Source organism: Pezoporus flaviventris, unplaced genomic scaffold (assembly GCF_033815535.1).
Source record: "Pezoporus flaviventris isolate CSIRO_AGI_PZ_B2104156 unplaced genomic scaffold, CSIRO_AGI_Pfla_v1 ptg000822l, whole genome shotgun sequence".
Lineage (NCBI taxonomy): Eukaryota > Metazoa > Chordata > Aves > Psittaciformes > Psittacidae > Pezoporus > Pezoporus flaviventris.
Genome location: NW_026893367.1, coordinates 1 through 18,566, shown reverse-complemented (window position 1 = coordinate 18,566; position 18,566 = coordinate 1). Strand labels below are relative to the sequence as shown.

Here is an 18,566-nt window from a genome sequence, read left to right as displayed (position 1 = left end):
TGGGGGGGGGAAGGCAGCGCTCTCAGCCGGAGCCCCGGAGCCCGCATCCCCAACACCGGAGCCTCCGGTACTCACGGTTGGCAGCGGACACTTGGCACAGGCGGCAGCGGAACCCGCCCCGCGGCAGCGCCTCCACGTCGGGGTCTGCCAACGGGTCGGAGCCCAGCTCCGGGCTCGAGTCGGTGGCCGGACCGGTGCCTGCGTCCATGGCGGGGCCGGAACCGGGGTCAGGGTCAGCGGCGGGGCCGGAACCGGGGCCGGTGCCCGCGTCCATGGCAGGGCCCGCACCAGGACCCGGTGCCCCCGTGCTCTCGTTTCCCTCACGGCAACTTCCGCCGGAAGTGGTCCGTCCCAACTCGCTTCCCCCTACGAGTGCCCACGGTAAGTGCTCCGTTCCGCTCCCAGGTCCCCCGGAAACACAACCCCCTTAGCAGCCGTTCCGCACAGGGGTCTTCCTCCGCGCCCCCCCCCCCCCCCCCCCGGTGCCGGTTGTCGGATCCCGGTGAAGAAAAAATCGCCTTTTCTTTTATTTCCTGTCACTACAGAACCGGGACAGCCCGAGATACAAAACCGGGGGCGTTGCTCCACGTACAAAAGGGGCCTGCAGGGGGGGCGGGGGGGGCAGCGGGGGGGGCTCCGGACCGGCTCCAGGCCCAGCCCCGGGCCCGCGGCCCCCCGCGGGTTCTATGGAAATAAAAAAAATACAAAAGGGGCCCGGCCCGGCGGCGGGGGGAGGGGGGGAGGGTCAGGGGGGGAGGGGTCAGTCCTCGAGGACGATGGGCTCTGAGGTGCTGGCGGGGTGGGGGGGTGCGGAGGGTGCCAGAGCCCCCCCGGGCCGCAGGGGCAGCCCCGGTTTCACCTTGAGGGGCAGGTTGGGGCGTCGGGCGGCGCGGCGGAGCTCCAGGTGCGTCAATGCCTTCCGCAGCGCCCTATGGGGACAGAGCGATGGAGGAGGGGGGGTGTGTTAGTGATGGAGGGCACCCCACAGCATCCCCCGAACTCCCCTGTCTGCCCCACAGTCGTGTGTCCCCCCCCCCCAACCTGGTGTCCTTGGTGGCCACGAAGACGACGGGGTTGGGGGCGTCCGCGGGGTTCAGCTTCTGGCGCTTGCTGGCGGGGGGGGCCCCGGTGCGCAGCCCCGCGGTCAGGGGGCGCCCGTTGGCCGAGAAGGGGAGCCCCGAGGCACCGACCTGAGGTAGGCAACGTGAGGTTCCCTCCCCTCCGCCAATCACACATCGTCTTCCCCTACCTCGCCCCCCCCATTGGCTGCGGGAGCTGTCAGTCAACCCAGTCACCACCACCACCCCCCCGCCTACTTGGTCAATGGACCCTTGTGCCCGCCCCCAGGGTCTTTCCCCACTTATCAGGATGAGCCCCGTTCCCACTGGCCCCGCCCCTGTCAATCACCCCAGGCTCCACCCCCGTCAATCACAGCCCCCACAGACACACCCCCCCCCTCCAGCCCCATAGAGGCCTGATATGGCCCTCACTGCCCCCTTGCAGCCCCCCAAGACATCCCCCCCCCCCCTCCAGCCCCATAGAAGCCTGATATGGCCCTCACTGCCCCCTTGCAGCCCCCCCCTGCCCCCCAGGCTCCGTACCCGTACCCGGGGGGGGCGGTGGCCCTCGCCACCCCCCTCGTAGCCCCTCTTGCCCACCAGCCCTGCCAGCCCCCGGCTCTGGCTCAGCTGGTTCCGGGTTGATGGGGGTCTTGGTGCCCCGCGGCGTCTTCGGCTTCAAGGGGGCTTGTGCAGCTGTTGGGGGCAGGGAACAGGGGGGTCAGGGGCTGCTCCATAGCCCCCCCACAGAGGACCCCACAGCCAACCCTTGATTCCCAGGAGGAGCTCCACAACTCAGTCCCCATAGCCACCAACCACCCCCCCATACACACACCCTGGGGTCAGGCGCTGTGGCCCCAACACAGACACACACACGCTCTGGGGACCCCCAAAAGCTCCTCACCCAGCTCCTTGACGATGGCGGCGAGGGGAAGCCTGGCCAACGGGTGGATCTTGAGGGGGGTCTTGGCGGCCTTGGGCAAGCGAATGGAGCCTGTGGGAGAAGACAGGGAGGTAAGGGGGGATCTGGCAGCATGAGGATCATGGAATGGTTTGAGTTTGGAAGGGAACTTAAAGCTCATTCAGTTCTAAGCCCCTGCCACTGGAGACTGAGATGTGCTCTTAGGCAGAAGCTCTTCCCTGTGAGGGTGCTGAGGCGCTGGCACAGGGTGCCCAGAGAAGCTGTGGGCTGCCCCATCCCTGGCAGTGCTCAAGGCCAGGTTGGACCCAGGGGCTTGGAGCAAGCTGCAATAGTGGAAGGGGTCCCTGCCCGTGGCAGGGGTTGGAGCTGGAAGAGCTTTAAGTTCCTTTCCGAATCGAGATTCTGCGATTCCACCCTCTCCACATCCCTCTCACGTCGAGAGCTGGACGCAGCTCCCCTAGGACGTCACCACGTGCATGTCCCGCATGCCCCCCCCCGTTTCTCCCCAGCACCTACACTCGGCCTTGATGGCGTTGGCGTTGATGGGCGCATAGGGGCGGCGGGCGGCGCGGCGCGGCTGCAGCACGTCGCGGCACAGGCGCCGCGCCAGGCGCGTCAGCCGCGTGGTCTGCAGCAGGAAGGTCTGGCGGTTCTTGGCCAGCAGCTTGGCCCGGCTGGCGCTGGTGGTGTAGGGAGAGAGGCTCTGCGCCTCGGGGCGCGAGAGGTGACCCCGAGAGTGTGGCTCCTGCCGGGAGACAGAGGGGGAAGGGGGGGGGTCTCAGTGCTCTGCACACCCCCCCCCCCCCCTCAACCCCCAAGCCCCACAGCGGGGCTCACCGAGGCGCTACGGGCAGCTCCCTCGAGCTGTGTGGGGGTCTTCAGCCCCCCATACTTCTTCCAGTAGATCCAGCACGAGGCGCAGAGGCGGCACTGCATGTTGGGGGGGCCCCAGGCGTACCACTGGGCAGACTGGGTAGCTGGGGGGGGGGGTAGAACACACGGTGGGTGTGGGAAACCCCCCAAGGGAGGGACACAGAGAAGCTGCAGCTCTGCTGCTCTCAAACCCTCCCTTCCCACTCCCATAGCTACCCTGCTGCCCCCATAACACTCACATCCTGCCCTACTATCCCCTATATAGCCCTGCTCCTGCCCAGCTGCCCCCTGAACCCCTATATGAACCCCTATATGCCTCTGCCCCACAGGCCTTATAGCTTCCTGGCTACCCCCCTAATCCTTATGTACCCCCATTCTTGCCCCACTGTCACCTGTGCTTCCCTCCCACCCCTATAGCACACCTCAGACCAAATATATATACCCCCTCCTTCCATATACCCCCCCATTCCACTGACTGTGGCAGCTCTCGCAGGTCAGCCCCTTCTGGAAACCGGCCCCATTCATGCCGGGTTTGGAGCCCACCGAGATGATCTGGTTGGGGTTTGGCTTTGTGCTGCAGAGAACAAAAGGAAAACGGGGGTCAGAGGGAGCAGGGGGTCCCCAAGTCCCCCTCCAAGCCCAGATGGGGGTCTAGGCCCCCCCAGGAGCACTCCCTCCCCAACTCACTAGGTGGGGATGTAGACTTGCTTCAGCTTGCTGTCTGCCTCTGCTGCCTTCAGCCTCTTCTGCAAGCAGAGACGAAGGTAAGATGGCAAAAGCACAGTGCAGGGGGGCCCATGGCAGCCCCCCCAAAACACAGCAGCCCCCCCATTACCTGTTGGATGTAGCGGTCGGTGGTCTTCCACATGTAGTAGAACTGCACAATGCTGGCCAAGGACTTCCAGGGCAGCTGCAGGGAGAGGAGGAAGTGATCCCTCACTGCAGGGGGATGCCCTTCACCCCTTTCCCCCAGACCCTGTGCCCCCACCCCCCTCCCCACTCACAAAATCCTGCCGGATATCATTGAAGTCCTTCCCATATTTCTCCAAGGCCTCCTCAAAAAGCATGGCCTCGGAGGCCGACCACTCCTCCATCTCATCCCGGCACAGCACCGGCCCCCCCTGCGGCACCAGCGTCGACATGGCTTTGGCCAGGTCATAACCATTGCGCTGCAGCGTGTCCATGGCATGAAACTGGGATGGGGACACAGAATAAGGGGGGGGGGGTGGGGGGGAGAATAAGGAAGAGCCCTGCCCTGCCCTGGAATTGGGGGTCCTCTTGGCCCCCTAGCCCTCACCAGCGTGATGTCCCGAGAGGCAGCGGCAGCGCTCATGTGCAGGCTGGGCTGCCGGATGGAGCTGCTGCAGTCCAGGGCACGGGCAAAGGTCCCGACGGCTCTGGGGGGGGTAACAAAAGGGGATGGGGGGGTCAGTGGGCCCTCCCCCCACCATGACTCCCCCCTTTCCCCCCCCCCAGCTCCCCCAGCCTCAGCTCACCGTGCCACCACCAGGAACTGATCGATCTGTCGGTCTGTCAGGGGGTTGTCGGGGTCCCACACCTTCATCTCCATCTTCTGCTGGTTTCTGTTGTCTGATTCACCTGGGGAGGGGGTTGAGGGGGGGATCAGGCTGAATCCCATGCCCCCCACCCCCCCATGCTGCAGAGCCCCCCTTTATAAGCCACAGAGCCCTCGCCATGCACCGCAGAGCCCCCCCAACCTTCAGCCAGCCGGTCTGGGATTTCTGCCTGGTACTTGCAGCCAACTCGGATCTCGCCCTGGTCAGCCAGGAGGGTTTTCTGGACAGGGTCAAACACCAGCGAGTAGAAGAAGCAGTCCTGTGGTGGGGGGAGAATGTATTGGGGGGCTCAGCTGGGTGAGGAGGAGCCCCCAAATCAGCCCCTTTGGAGAGGTGTGGGGCTCACCTCCTTCTCCAGGTACTGGCCCAAGATGTCAGTCTCGTTGAGGAGCGTCACGCTGCACTTCCCCCTGTGGGGCACGGAGTTGGGGTGTCACAACGAGGTGCAAACCCCCCCAAATTGTCATCATCCCCCCCCCAACTTCCCCACCAACACGCACCGTATGTGGGTGGCCGGCAGCGACTCGAACTGCCGGGAGAGGAAGAGCTCCCGGTGCTTCAGCTGGTGCCGCTGCTGCTCCGTCATCGTGGGCTGCTTGGACTCCTCCTCAAACTCGCCTGGGTGCAGGCAGGAGGGGTCAGAGGGGGCTCCCCACACACACCATCAAGCAGGGAGGCTCATTGTTCTCCCAGACCCCCCCCTGGGTTTTGGCAGCAGCCCAGGCCCAGGGAGGAGCAGGGACAAGGGGGGGGGGGGGCAGCCCAGCCCTGCTTACAAGCATGGGAATACTGGAGGGGGTGTGGCAGCCCCCTGAGGGCACCCCCAGGCCCCCCATCAGGGCCAGAACCCCCCCACTCTGCCAGCTGGGGAGGCCAGGCTGTGCCTCATTCCTTCCCCACAACCCCACCCCCACCCCCGCTCTGCCCCCCCATCTCACACCCCCACTCTACCAGGGCGCATTTCTGACCGCCCCCCCCCCCCCCCCCAATTCCCCCCATCCACCTGGCAGACTGGGACAGCCCCACGCCCCCCACTTTGGGGGCAGCCCAAGTCTTGGGGGGGGGGGGGGGGGGGGTGTCACAGCACCATCAGGGAACCAAACACCCCAAGGCAGGAGCAGTGGCAAAGTGGGACCTGTGCCCCCCACACCCCCTCCTCCAGCCCTGGGGAAGGGGAATAGAGGGGACAGAGCCCAGGCCCCCCCCCCTTTGTACCCTCCACACTCACGGGCATTGCTGTCGGCCAAGCTGTTGAGGCTGCTGGAAATGTCCCGTCGGCGGAAGAGGCAGACGACCTTGGCTTCCACGTTACCATTGGCAGTCTGGGGGGGGGGGGGGAAGAGGAGGGGCACAAAGGTGAGGAGGGGGAAGGGGGACATCCCCATATCCATTGGGGATTGTGACCCCCCCCAAGCCCGGGAGGGGGCTTCTCACTTTGTTGAGCTCCTCAATGCGGCGGACGAGGTAGGGGTTGCTGGAGGAGTTCTCAAAATAGACATAATCTGGAGGGGAAAAAAGGGGGTGCAATGAGGGGAGCCCCCCCCACCCTCTCCCCCATTGCTCTAAGAATGACTCTCCTTTATCCTCTCAAACAATGGAGTAGGGAGCTTCTTACAGACACAACTTCCTCTTCATGGCCGTGGGGGGCTCCTTTGTACCCTATGGGGCTCCCCCCCGCCCCCCCAGGGGGGGGCCCTGCTCCTCACAGCCACAGCCCCTGCCTTCCCTTGCACACACCGGGCCCCCCCTTTGCTCCCCATCCAAAACACGGCCAGCACCACCCCCCGGCCACCCACTGCAAACCAGGGGTCCCCCAAAAACACACCCCCCCCCCTCCGCCCCCGAAGCCGGGGTTCCCCCCCTCGCTCCCCATCTCCCGGCGTGGGTCCCCGTAATCACAGACCCGGCAGTAACACCCCCCCCCCCCCCCCCCAAAGACACGGCGGGGGTCGATTGCTGCTGGGCCTCAGGGCGCCCGGGCCCCCCAAAGCGCCCCCTCGTCCCTCACGGACCCCCCCAACCCCTCATAGGACCCCCCCTTTCCCCTTGTGGGACCCCCCAGCACGGCCCTCACGGACCCCCCTAATCCCCTCACGGGACCCCTCCCGAAGCGGGACCCCCTCTCCTTCCCCCCCCCCCCCCCCCCGGTCCCGGTCCCGGTCCCGCTGTCCCCACCGGGCCCCGCTCACCGCCGACGCGGTACATGTTGGCCGCCATGGCCGCTCCTTCGGCCGCCGCTACCCCCGGGCCTGGCCCCGGCCGCGCTTCATCGCCTCCCGCTCCCGCCGCCTCCGCACCGGCACTGACCCGCTCGGGTGCCTCCGGAACAGGCTCGGGAGGCTTCGGAACAGGCTCGGGACGGCCTCGGGCGCTTCCGGAGGGGCCTCGGAACCTTTCGGAAAGAATTCGGGCACCTCCGGAGAAGCCTCGGGATGCCTCGGCGCGGACTCGTGCGCCTCCGGAAGAGCTTCGGGACGCCTCGGGCTCCTCCGGAAGGGGCTCGGCAAGTTCCGCCAGAGCCGGGGCGCTTCCGGAGAGGGATCGGGAGGGGAGAGGTGCGAACAACGTCGGCCCGGTTTGGCGGTCTACCGGCGCTACCGGGGAGCGAGCGGAGGAAGCGAGCGGAGCCCCTGACCCCAGGCTTTATTGTGGCCTCTCACAGTGCAGCGTGAAAACGGGGGGGGGGGGGGGGAGAGATACCGACACCCCCCCCCCGGTTGGTCCCCAAAAGGATGAGGAGGGGATGGAGGAAGCATCCAAGGAAGCAATGGGACGGCTCATCGCGAGTCGGGGTCCCCAGCGGGCTCGGGGGTGCAGGGTGAGCGGCTGCAAGGGGGTGTTGGCCCCCCCAGCACTCGCCACTGGAAGACGCTGGTGTCCTTGCCCCCGAGCGAGACGAGGTGCTCGTCGTCGTGGGTGAAGCGCACGTTGGTGACGTGGCTGCCGTGGCCCCCGTACACGTGGCTCGGCGCCTGCGGGTGCCGCGGCGTGAGCGGGCACGTGGACGGGCACACGCGTGTTTGCATGCGCCCCAGGCCCTTTGCGTGAGCCTCTACCAGCGCCCCACGTTGAGGGGCTCGTTGCACGCGTGCGCCTCCTCCCCGTGCACACCCCCTCGCACGCGTGTTGGACTCCATCACCCTCCCCTCGCACGTGTGCATCCCTTGCAAGCGCTCGTCCTCCTGCATCCTCTGCCTTGCACACCCCACTCAAGGGTCCAGATACCCCAGCCCACACGGGGGTCTGGACCTCCTCACTCCCCCCCCCCCCCCAAGTCCCACCTTGGGGCAGGCGCAGGGGTACTGGAAGAGATGAACTTTGCAGAAGTCATCGGCCACAGCCACCAAGCGCTCGTGGTGGGACCGGCACAGGGAGTTGATGTCGGTGCCGTCCGAGCCGTCAGGCCATACCCCTGCAGGGGGACGTGGGGAGGTCAAGGGGACCTCCAGGACCACCCCGGCCCCCCAACACCACTCCCCTGTCGTTGTCCCCCCCTCCCCTGCTCACCAAAGACATGGAAGCCCAGCACACACGTGTAGGACGCCCATTCCCGATCCCGGCTCTCGAAGCGGTTGCGGAGCAGTTTGCAGCCCCCAGCGATGTCCCCTGGGGTAGGATGGGGGGGACACAGGGGCAGTGAGGCCCATCCCAAGGCACTGGGGGTGCACAGCACTTCCCCCCATCCCCGTGGGTGTCAGGGAATGAGGGGTGCATCCCAACCCCCCCCCCCTCCATGCAGGGTAAGGGGGTGCCCATCCATCCCCCCAGCTCACAGTAGAGGATCTCGTAGTCGCCTGAGTTGGACATGATGAAGTGACCGTCCTTGGACCAGTCCAGGTGGGTGATGAAGCTGGAGTGGCCCTGGGGGGGCGATTGGGAGGTGTTCTTGGGGGTGCTGGGGACAAGTTGGGCCCCCCAGATTTCACACACACCCCCCCCCCAACCCGACTCTCACCGTGCAGCGCCCGAAGCGGGTGTACTTGCGGCCACCCTCGGTGACGCTGTAGATGTAGATGAAGTTGTCATGGGAGCCGATGGCCAAGAAGGAGCCGTCTGTGGGGACAGGGAAGGGGTTGGGGACAGGATGGGGACACACATGGGGGTGTCTGTCCCCCCCCCCAGCTATGGGGCTGGGGGCTCACCTGGGGAGAAGCGCACCACCGAGAGCTGCTCATTCCCATCCGAGCCCCCCGCCAGTGGCTGCTGCGTTGTCATGTCCAGCACCAGCCATCTGTGGGGACATGGGGGGGACAGGGCAGGCTGAGGGCACCGGTCCCCCCCATGTCCCCATGCTCCAAGCCCTGTGTCCCCCCATCCTGTATCTCTGCCCCCAGCATGGGACAGCACCGTGCCCCTCTCCATCCGCCATTGTCCCCCCATGTCCACCCCATGTCCCCCATCACTCACCGCCCTGTCAGCAGCCCCACGGCCACCAACTGCCCCCCTGGGTGGAAATCAGCACAGAGCCCCGTGTCCTGCGAGGAACGGGGTGTCAGGCCACGGGGGCAGTACCCCCCTGCACCCCCACACCAACCTCCTGCCCCCCCAACACTCCCTGTACCCCCTCACCAGTCTCTTGCCTCCTGGTCCCTAAACCCCCCCATACCAACCTCCAGCCCCCCCCCCCAACCCCCCTTGTACCCCCAACCTGCCTTCTGCCCCCTCCCAACCGTCCTGTACCCCCCATAGCCCCACAACAACCCCCTGCCTCCAGGTCCCCCCAGCCCCCCTGTACCCCCCATATGATGCTCCGGCCCCCCACCTCCAGCGCCAGGCTCCAGGCCAGCGCGTGCTCCTGCCCGTCCCATAGGCACAGCTGCCGGTCGTGCCCACAGGTGAGGAAGAGGCAGCAGCTGGGGTGGGTGGCCAAGCCCCACACCTTGTCCGTGTGCCCCTGGATGGGGAGGGAAACAAGGTGGGGGGGGTCACCATCACGCCAAGATGGGGAGGTCCCCCCCCAGTCCCCAACCCCACCTGCACAATGGGGGTGAAGCCGGCATCCAGCGTCCCCCGCAGGAGCGCGTTGCGGGTGGTCCCCACCAGCAGCTCGTCCCCAGGCCCTTCGGCAATGGTCCTCACTGCCCCAAAGCGCTCGGGGAGCTGGGAAGCAGGGGGGAAAAGTCGGGGGGGGGGACACCCTAAACACCCCCCATATCATCGTCACCCCTCTCTGGGGGGGGGGGGGTGTGGGGGACAGGGCCAGTTGTGGGGTCCTGAGTGGGTTTGGGGGGGGGGGGGCAGGTTTTTTGGGGGGGGGGTGTCCCCCACCTCAGCCTCCTGCAGCAGAGCGAGCGCAGGGCTCCAGCACACCACGCGCCGGTCCTTGCCGCCGCCGCTCAGCACCGTCCCGTCCCGCCGGTGGCACAGAGTGAAGATGCTGCCCTCGTGTGCCCTCGTCTGCTGCCCGATCTGGTAGGTCTCTGCAGGGCCAGGGTCAGCCCCACGGCTGCCCCATGGTCACTGTCCCCCTCCAATCCCCGGTCCCTCACCTTTGACGCCCTTCCCTGGTGTGCAGCCATCGCCGGTGACGCGGGTCCAGGTCAGGATGTTGCCCTCGGAGTCACCCGTGAGCACATCCCCATCAGCATTGAAGATGAAGCATTGGATGAACTTGGGCTTCTTGTATTTCTAAGGTGGGAGGGGGAAGATCCCAACATCAGCAGGAAACCGGCCCCCCCTCCTCCCAGCCCCTTGTAGCCCCCACTTCCCCCCCTTGGGGGCTCCTCGCTCACCCCAAAGATGCCCTGCTTCTTGGTGAGGGTGGCCCCGCTCCACGTCCAGAAGTAGATGTGGGACTTGCCGCTGGTGATGATGCTGCTGCTGTCCTGGGGGTTGAACTCCACCGCCAGCACCGACTCGTTCGTGCTCTGCAAGGACAAGGAGGGGGGGGACGGGGGACGAGCTCTCAGCCTGCACCCCCCATCCCTCCCCCAGCCCGGGATGTTGGGGTCCCCCCGCATGGGGACATCTGGGTCTCCTCACCTTCACCTCCACCAGCTTGGTGCCGCGGGCGCAGTCCCACACCGACATCATGTGCTCGTTGGAGTCGTCCACCACGCAAAGGAAGGCGCCGTGGTCCTGGGGCAGGAGGGGGGGGACATGGGACAAGGGTAAGAGGGGCGGCCATAGGGGACCGGGGTGATGGGGCAGAGGTCTGGGGGTACTCACGGCGCTAGAGAAGGCGAGGGAGCCAACGCCACGCTCGAAGCTGCCCAGGCCGATCTGCTGCAGCGTGAGCAGCGTGGCCGAGTCCCAGATGTGCACAACCGGCTGCAGCAGCTGTGGGGACAGCATGGGGCGCGGGACAGGGCGTCCCAGTGGTCCCATCCCATGGGGGGAACACACACACACACATCCCCATCCCATCCTATACCCACTCCCTCCCCATCTCTGTATCCATCCCATCCCCATCCTGTCCCCATCCCCGTCCTATCCCTGCCTCCATCCCATCACCATCCGCATCTTATCCCCATATCCATCCTATTCCTATCCCCAATTCCATCCCTATCTCTATCACCATCCCATCCCCATCCACATCTTATCCCCATTCCATCCCCATCCTCATCCTCATCCTATCCCTGCCTCCATCCCATCCCCATCCTGTCCCCATCCTCATCCTATCCCTGCCTCCATCCCATCCCCATCCACATCTTATCCCCATTTCCATCCCATTCCTATCCCCAATTCCATCCCTATCTCTATCACCATCCCATCCCCATCCACATCTTATCCCCATTTCCATCCTCTTCCTCTTCCTATCCCCAATTCCACCTCCACCTCACCCCATCCCCATCTCCATCCCCACCCCATACCTTCCCATCCTTATCAACACCGGCCGCCTGCCCCGTGGCGACGCGGAGCCGGTCAGGATGCACGGCCAGGCTGGGCAGCGGGAGAAGCACACGGTGTAAGGTTGGGGGGGGGGGGTGTGTTGGACACAGCCCCCCCCTTTCCCCCCCTCCCCGGCCAGGGCTCACCACCGCACGCAGTCGCTGTGGCGCAGGTAATGGCGCTGCCGGCGCAGCGGCACGTGCAGGAGCACGACCACGCAGGCCATGAAGTAGATGAGTTCACCCGAAGCCAGCACGTGCAGGTTGGAGCGGCTGTCCCGGCCCCGGTACCCATAGCTGGGACCCGTTAAGGGGTGCAACGGGTGTGGAGGGTGAGAGGGGAACCCCACGTGGAGATGGGGACCCTTAGAGGCTGATGGGGAGGAAGCCAGGGATAGGAACCCGCAGAGAGGGATGGGGATGGGGAAATGAATGGAATTGGGGAGCCCCACATGGGGCACTTGGAAACGAATGGAATTGGGGACCCCCACATGGGGAACTTGAAATGAATGGAATTGGGGAGCCCCACATGGGGCACTTGGAAATGAATGGAATTGGGGAGCCCAACATGGGGAACTTGGAAATGAATGGAACTGGGGAGCCCCACATGGGGAACTTGGAAATGAATGGAATTGGGGAGCCCAACATGGGGAACTTGGAAATGAATGGAACTGGGGAGCCCCACATGGGGAACTTGGAAATGAATGGAATTGGGGAGCCCCACATGGGGAACTTGGAAATGAATGGAACTGGGGAGCCCCACATGGGGAACTTGGAAACGAATGGAATTGGGGACCCCCACATGGGGCACTTGGAAATGAATGGAACTGGGGAGCCCCACATGGGGAACTTGGAAATGAATGGAATTGGGGAGCCCCACATGGGGAACTTGGAAATGAATGGAATTGGGGACCCCCACATGGGGAACTTGGAAATGAATGGAATTGGGGACCCCCACATGGGGAACTTGGAAATGTATGGAACTGGGGAGCCTCACATGGGGAACTTGGAAATGAATGGAACTGGGGACCCCCACATGGGGAACTTGGAAATGAATGGAACTGGGGACCCCCACATGGGGAACTTGGAAATGAATGGAATTGGGGACCCCCACATGGGGAACTTGGAAATGAATGGAATTGGGGACCCCCCACATGGGGAACTTGGAAATGAATGGAATTGGGGACCCCCACATGAGGAACTTGGAAATGAATGGAACTGGGGACCCCCCAAATGGGGACTTCAGAGAGGAATGGAGATGGGGACCCCCAGATGGGAACCTGCAGAGATGAATGGGGACCCCCAGAAGAGGACCTCAAAGAGGAATGGAGATGGGGACCTCCCCATGGGAACCCCCAGAGATGGATGGGGACCCCCAGAGAAGGGCAGAGGCACCCGGATGGGAACAGGGATGGGGACCCCCAGGTTGTGGGGACACACACACACACACGGATGGGACCACGCAGGGTCAGGCCCTGCTCCCCGGTGCAGGATACACCCAGTCGAGCTGGAGGCGCTCGGGGGGCAGCTCCGTCCGCAGGCCCCCATAGGGGCCCAGCCCCGAGGGCACGTACATGGTGATGGGGCGGCCCCGCAGGAACATCTTCACCGACACCCCCTCTGTGGGGCAGGGACACCAGGGGTCACCCCACGGCCCCCAGCCCCATGGGGGGGGAAGGGGGGCGGGGGGGGGGGCATGGGCAGATGCCCCCAAGCCTCACCCAGGTTGTAGTTCCCACGGCGCGTCCCTGGGGAGGGAAATGGTGTCAGACCCCAACCATGAGACCCCCCCCCACCCCCCCCACCAGCACCGCACCCCCCACCCCAAAACCGGCCCCCCAGCACCCACCTGGGCTCTGGGTGGGCTCCTTCGGACGGCTGCCAGGGAGAGGTGGCGTCAACAGGGGAGTGTGGGGGGCTGAAGGGGTGCGGAGGGGGTGCAGCGGGGTGCAGGGAGGGATGGGGGGATGCAGGGAGCCTGGGGGGGTGCAGAAGGGATGTGGGGGTGCAGGCAGGGTTGGGGTGCAGAGGGGATGTGGGGGAGCCTGAGGGGGGGTGCACGGTGGGTTTGGGGGTGCAAGGGGGACCCCCACCTCTCGGGGCTCCCCGCCTGCAGCAGGAGGTTGGCGGACGAAGCCGCTTTCCTGCTCAGGCGCTGCCGGGGGCTGGCGCTGCCGGAGGAGGAGCTGTGCCTGCGCAGGCTGGGGGGCAATGGGGGGACATGGGGGGCAGGAGGGGACAAGGGGGGGGGACACACAGGGGAGGGGGGGACACACACACAGAGGGACACCGTCAGTGAAGGCCTCACGCCCCCTTCACCTCTCATTTACCCCCCACATCCCACCCTCACCCCAACAGCATCTTCCCCATGGACCCAGCCCCTCACCCCACAGCTCCCCACCAGTGGACCCCAGGACCCAAACCCCCCCCCCCCCCCCCCAGTTCCCCAAGCCATAGGGCCCCCCCCCATCCTCACAGCTCTTTGTGGGCGCCCCGTGGGGCCAGGCTGGGCGCTGCTGTGGGTGAATCAGGAGCAGGGGGCTCCGGCGAGGCTGGGGCGGGTGCTGGGGGGCACGGGGGTGACCCCGGCGGGGGCGGCTCCTGGGGGACCCCCTGCTCCACACTGGCTCCGGGCTCTTCCTCCCGCATCGGCGCCGTCCCCTCCGTCTGCGTCCCCACGCTGATGGTTTGGGGGGGTCCAGGGGGGAGCCCATCGGGGTCCTGCTGCAGGCAGGGCTCCGGGATGGCCCCATTGGCTGCTATGGGGAGGGAAGGGTCAGAACGGAGGGCGCAGACCCGGGGGGGGGGGGGGGGAACCGGACCCAATGCGGGCTCCGCTGTGGGGCAGGGCAGGGAGGGGGGGGGTCTCACCGCGGGGCAGGAGCCGCAGCAGCCCGGGCAGGTGCTGCTCGTAGAGGCCGAGGCGCCGGAGCGCGTCCGCCAGCGCCGCCCGCACCAGCGCCAGCTCCTCCTCGAGCCGCCGCAACCGCGGCTCCAGTGGGGCCGAGGGGCAGGGGGGGACCGTGGGGCTGCCTGGGGACACGGGGAGGGCGTGAGAACCCCGGGACCCCCCGCTGTGACCCCCATCATCACCCTCTTCCTTGTGTCACCTCCCCCAGCAGCACCCCCGTGTGACCCCCAATGTCACCCCCCAGCACCCCCGTGTGACCCCCAATGTCACCCCCCAGCACCCCCGTGTGACCCCCAATGTCACCTCCAAGCACCCCCTGTAACCCCGCCCCCAGCACCCCAATGTCACCCCCACTGTGCCTCCCCCGTGACCCCCAGTATCACCCAACGGGAACCCCCCCTTGTGCCCCTTGTGAGACCCCATGACCCCCCTGTGACCCCCACCATCACCCCCCCCTTGTGTCACCTCCCCCAGCAGCACCCCCCTGTGACCCCCAATGTCACCTCCAAGCACCCCCCTGTAACACCAACCCCAATGTCACCACCGCTGTGACCCCCATCATCACCCCCCCTTGTGTCACCTCCCCCAGCAGCACCCCCCTGTGACCCCCAATGTCACCCCCCAGCACCCCCCAATGTCACCTCCAAGCACCCCCCTGTAACACCCCCCCCACCCCAATGTCACCCCCACTGTGCCTCCCCCGTGACCCCCAGTATCACCCCCCGGGAACACCCCCTGTGCCCCTTGTGTGACCCCCTGTGACCCCCAATGTTACCCCCCATCACCCCCCTGTAACCCTCCAGCACCCCAATGTCACCCCCCCGGGACCCCCAGTATCACCCGCCGGGAACCCCCCTGTGCCCCTTGTGGGACCCCCATGTCACCTCTAAGCACCCCCCTGTAACCCGCCCCCAGCACCCCAATGTCACCCGCACTGTGCTTCCCCCCGTGACCCCCAGGATCACCCCACAGGAACCCCCCTTGTGCTCCTTGTGTGACTCCCTGTGACCCCCAATGTCACCCCCAGCACCCCCTGTAACCCTCCCAGCACCCCAATGTCACCCCCACTGTGACCCCCATCATCACCCCCCCCTTGTGTCTCCTACCCCAGCAGCACCCCCTTGTAACATCCCCCCCCCCCAGTACCCCAATGTCACCCCCACTGTGCCTTCCCCGTGACCCCCAGTATCACCCCCCAGGAACACTCCCTGTGATCCCCAATGTCACTCCCCTGTGCCCCCCTGTGACCCCAGTATCATCCCCTGGGGACCCCCCTGTGCCCTTGTGTGACCCCCTGTGACCCCAATGTCACCCCCCAGCACGCCCCTGTAGCCCCCTCCCAGCACCCCAATGTCACCCCCCCTCCCCCGTGACCCCCAGTATCACCCCCCGGGAACCCCCCTGTACCCCCTGTGTGACCCCCCCCGCAGCATCCCCGTGTAACCCCCTGTGACCCCCAATGTCACCCCCAAGCACCCCCCTGTAATCCCCCAGCACCCCAATGTCACCCCCCACTCTGCCCCCCTGTGACCCCCAGTATCAGCCCCCCGGGGTCCCCCCTGTGCCCCTCGAGCAGCACCCCCGTGTGACCCCAATGTCAACCCCAACCCCCAATGTTACCCCCCCTGTGACCCCCAGTATCACCCCCCGGTAACCCCCCTGTACCCCCTGTGTGACCCCCCCTGCAGCATCCCCGTGTGACCCCCTGTGACCCCCAATGTCACCCCCCAAGCACCCCCTGTAATCCCCCCAGCACCCCAATGTCACCCCCACTGTGCCCCCGTGTGACCCCCAGTATCACCCCCCCGGGGACCCCCCTGTGCCCCTCGAGCAGCACCCCCGTGTGACCCCCCAATGTCAACCCCAACCCCCCCAATGTTACCCCCCCTGTGACCCCTCAGCAGCACCCCCGTGGTGACCCCCTGTGCCCCCCAATGTCACCCCCTCTGCTCCCCCTGTGACCCCCCCAGCACCCACGTCCCCTACTGCTCCCCGCCCCCCACAGACCCGCCCCCCCCCTCCCCCCCAACCCCAGCCCATCTCTGGGGGGGGGGGGGGGGGTCCCTTCCCCAAGCCCCCTCCCCGTTAACCCCTACGGGCCGCTCTCACCGCAGGGGCCGCGCTCGGGCTCCATGGCGGGGCCAGGCCGCGGCTCCGCCGCCTTCACCGCCCCAGGAAGCGCCGCAGCCCGCACGAGTCATTTCCCCTCCGCCGCCTCCGTGGGGCTGGACCAGGCCTCGGGGGGTGGGGGGCACCCATTGACACCACCCCCTCCCCCCCCTTGGGAGCCCCCATCCCATCCCCTCCCCCCCGGGACCCCCTTCCCCCCCCCCCCCCCCCCTTTTTGGGGTACCGCAAGGTGTGGGGTGAGGAGCACAGCCCGGCTCCCCCATCGATGGGGCAGGGGTGGGAGGGGTCTGCCCCACATTAAAAGTCCTTAAGGAGGGGCTGCTGACCACCCGCAACCCCTGCCCTACTTTGGGGGGGAAGGGGGTCAGGTCTGGATGGCTGGGCTGGCCAAGGGGGGGGTGTGTGTGGGGCACCCCATAACCGTGGGGTGCATGGGGCAGCCCCCACCTGCCCGGTTTAAGGAGGAATTGGGGCGTCACATCCCGACACCCCCCCCCAACCCGCAGCAGAGGTAGCAGCGGCCCCGACTCAGCCCCGGTACCGGAGCAACGGGCAGCACCCCACAGCGGGACCCCCAAACCCAGGGCAGGGATACAGGGAACCTGGGGGGCAGCCAGCCCAGGGACCCACATCAGCCCCAATGCGCACCCATAGGGCTGGAACTGGGGTGTCTATGGGGGTGCTGGGGATGGGGGTGCCCTGCTCTGTCCCACCTCAGCCAGGGGCAGGGGGAGAAGGGATGGGGGGCACCTATTGGGGGCCATGGGGTGACCCAAACACTTGGGGTGACTCTGGGATGGGGGGGGGGGGCCCTTTCCTGTACATCCCCCCACATCCCTCTATGGTGGGTCCTGGGGGTGGAAACCAAGGGGTGATGGGGGGGGGCAGAGGAGGTCCCCACACCCCCCTCCCCCCCAGCACGATGGAGCCGGCGCTGGGCCCTGCACCCCCTGTGCCCCAACCCATCCCCTTGGCCACCATGGGGCAGCCCCACTGGGAGTTGCATCCCCCTGAGCCTCCCCCCACCTTGCCCTATAGCAGCCCCCCCCCGTCACCCTTCCAGCACCCAGGTGAGGGGGGGGGGGGGGGCCGGTTGGGCTGCTGAGCCCTTGCTTTGGGGGGGGGTGGGGGGGTGGTGCCCGGTATGACCCTGACCCCCCCCCCATTCACAGCCCCATAGAGACTTAGGGGGCCCAAGAGCTTTGCTGCAGTCCTGGGACCCTCAGACTGGGGGGGTGATGGGGCACGACGGCACCAGGTGAGTCCTGACACCGGGGGGGGGCACACAATGGGGTCCCCCCTGCCTGACACCCCCCCCCCGGTCCCCTCCCCATAGAACCCCAATCCCTATTGCAGGGGTGCCTGGGGGGGGGGGGGGGCTTTGAGTTGAGCTCCCCCATGGTGGTGGGGGGGGGGGGGGGGCTGTCAAATGGGGGGACCCCCATTGGCATCCCCATCGCCTTTCTCCCCTCTTCCACAGCCCCCCCCCCCCAAGCAGGACCCAGGCCCTGTTGCCTCTGTGAATGGGGGGGGGGGGCAGAGAAAGGGGGGGCTGCCCCGAAACCCCCCTGTTTTGTGCCCCCCCCCCCCATAAAATCAATAGGGGTCCCAGCTTCCAGGCAGCTGTGCCGGCAGTGGTGGGGGGGGGGGGGGGGGGGCTCAAGGCAGGACCCCCCTGGGGGGGGTCACATTGGTCTGGAGGCCCTGGCCAGGGTTGGAGGGGACCCCAAAACTCAGGAGCAAGATGAGACCCCCACCCCTTATTGCTTTGGGGTCAATGGGGGGGGGTTGCCTTGCCCTTCATCCCCCCCCCCATTTACCTTGACCCTCCACAGTGGAGACCTTGCTGGACCTGGACCTGGCCCTCCCCTGGGGGGGGAACACGAGCCAGGCAGTGAGGACACCCCCCCCTTTGCACCCCAGTTCCCACGGGGTCACCCCAAAACCTGACCCCCCCCCCCTCCTCCACGCAGATGACCCAGTGCATTGAGTTCTATTACCTGCTGGGCCAGGGGGGTCAGGGACCCCCCCATAGCACTAGGGGGGGGTGTCAGGGACTGCTCCTGGACTTAGGGACCCCCCCTTGTTTTTGGGGGACATTTGCTCCCCCCCCCCCCCCGCTTCTGTCCCAAATGCCACCCGGAGCCCCCATTGCCCGCTTCCCCTGCAAGCTCTGGGGCAAGGATCTTGGGGGTGGAAGAGGATGGGGGGGGCACAGACGGAGCCGGGGGGGGTATAGAGGGTGCTGGGGGGGGGGGGGGGGGC

At 66.7% G+C, this 18,566-nt stretch overlaps 2 protein-coding genes across 5 annotated transcripts; both read right to left on the bottom strand.

Annotated features, from left to right (window-relative positions):
- Nucleotides 1–721: 721 nt before the first annotated feature.
- Nucleotides 722–6,739, bottom strand: MTA2 (metastasis associated 1 family member 2). Its single transcript, XM_061444347.1, is given in 19 exon segments — nucleotides 722–929; nucleotides 1,042–1,190; nucleotides 1,602–1,697; nucleotides 1,699–1,754; nucleotides 1,963–2,052; nucleotides 2,497–2,725; nucleotides 2,818–2,957; nucleotides 3,330–3,427; nucleotides 3,541–3,599; nucleotides 3,689–3,763; nucleotides 3,858–4,046; nucleotides 4,151–4,250; nucleotides 4,350–4,452; nucleotides 4,572–4,689; nucleotides 4,777–4,840; nucleotides 4,931–5,048; nucleotides 5,659–5,752; nucleotides 5,865–5,932; nucleotides 6,620–6,739. Coding segments are annotated over 19 exon segments (2,043 nt in total). The 5' UTR covers nucleotides 6,648–6,739; the 3' UTR covers nucleotides 722–760.
- Nucleotides 6,740–7,077: 338 nt separating this feature from the next.
- Nucleotides 7,078–16,308, bottom strand: EML3 (EMAP like 3). 4 transcript variants are annotated; one of them, XM_061444345.1, is made up of 23 exons: nucleotides 16,281–16,308; nucleotides 14,132–14,293; nucleotides 13,737–14,019; nucleotides 13,354–13,461; nucleotides 13,110–13,138; nucleotides 12,982–13,008; nucleotides 12,757–12,880; nucleotides 11,408–11,557; nucleotides 11,243–11,312; nucleotides 10,599–10,709; nucleotides 10,413–10,508; nucleotides 10,163–10,297; nucleotides 9,920–10,058; nucleotides 9,699–9,850; nucleotides 9,405–9,530; nucleotides 9,193–9,324; nucleotides 8,838–8,905; nucleotides 8,573–8,661; nucleotides 8,386–8,483; nucleotides 8,204–8,291; nucleotides 7,938–8,036; nucleotides 7,712–7,842; nucleotides 7,105–7,402 (listed from the first exon to the last, which is right to left on the bottom strand). In XM_061444345.1, exons 1-23 carry the CDS (start codon nucleotides 16,303–16,305, stop codon nucleotides 7,208–7,210), a joined length of 2,637 nt encoding a protein of 878 aa, XP_061300329.1. In that variant the 5' UTR covers nucleotides 16,306–16,308; the 3' UTR covers nucleotides 7,105–7,207. The 4 variants fall into 4 exon arrangements, with proteins under 4 accessions (XP_061300326.1, XP_061300328.1, XP_061300330.1 ...); XM_061444342.1 differs by lacking the exon at nucleotides 8,204–8,291 and having other exon boundaries at nucleotides 7,078–7,402; XM_061444344.1 differs by lacking the exon at nucleotides 8,204–8,291 and having other exon boundaries at nucleotides 7,078–7,402; nucleotides 13,737–14,016.
- Between the last annotated feature and the right edge of the window lie 2,258 nt (nucleotides 16,309–18,566).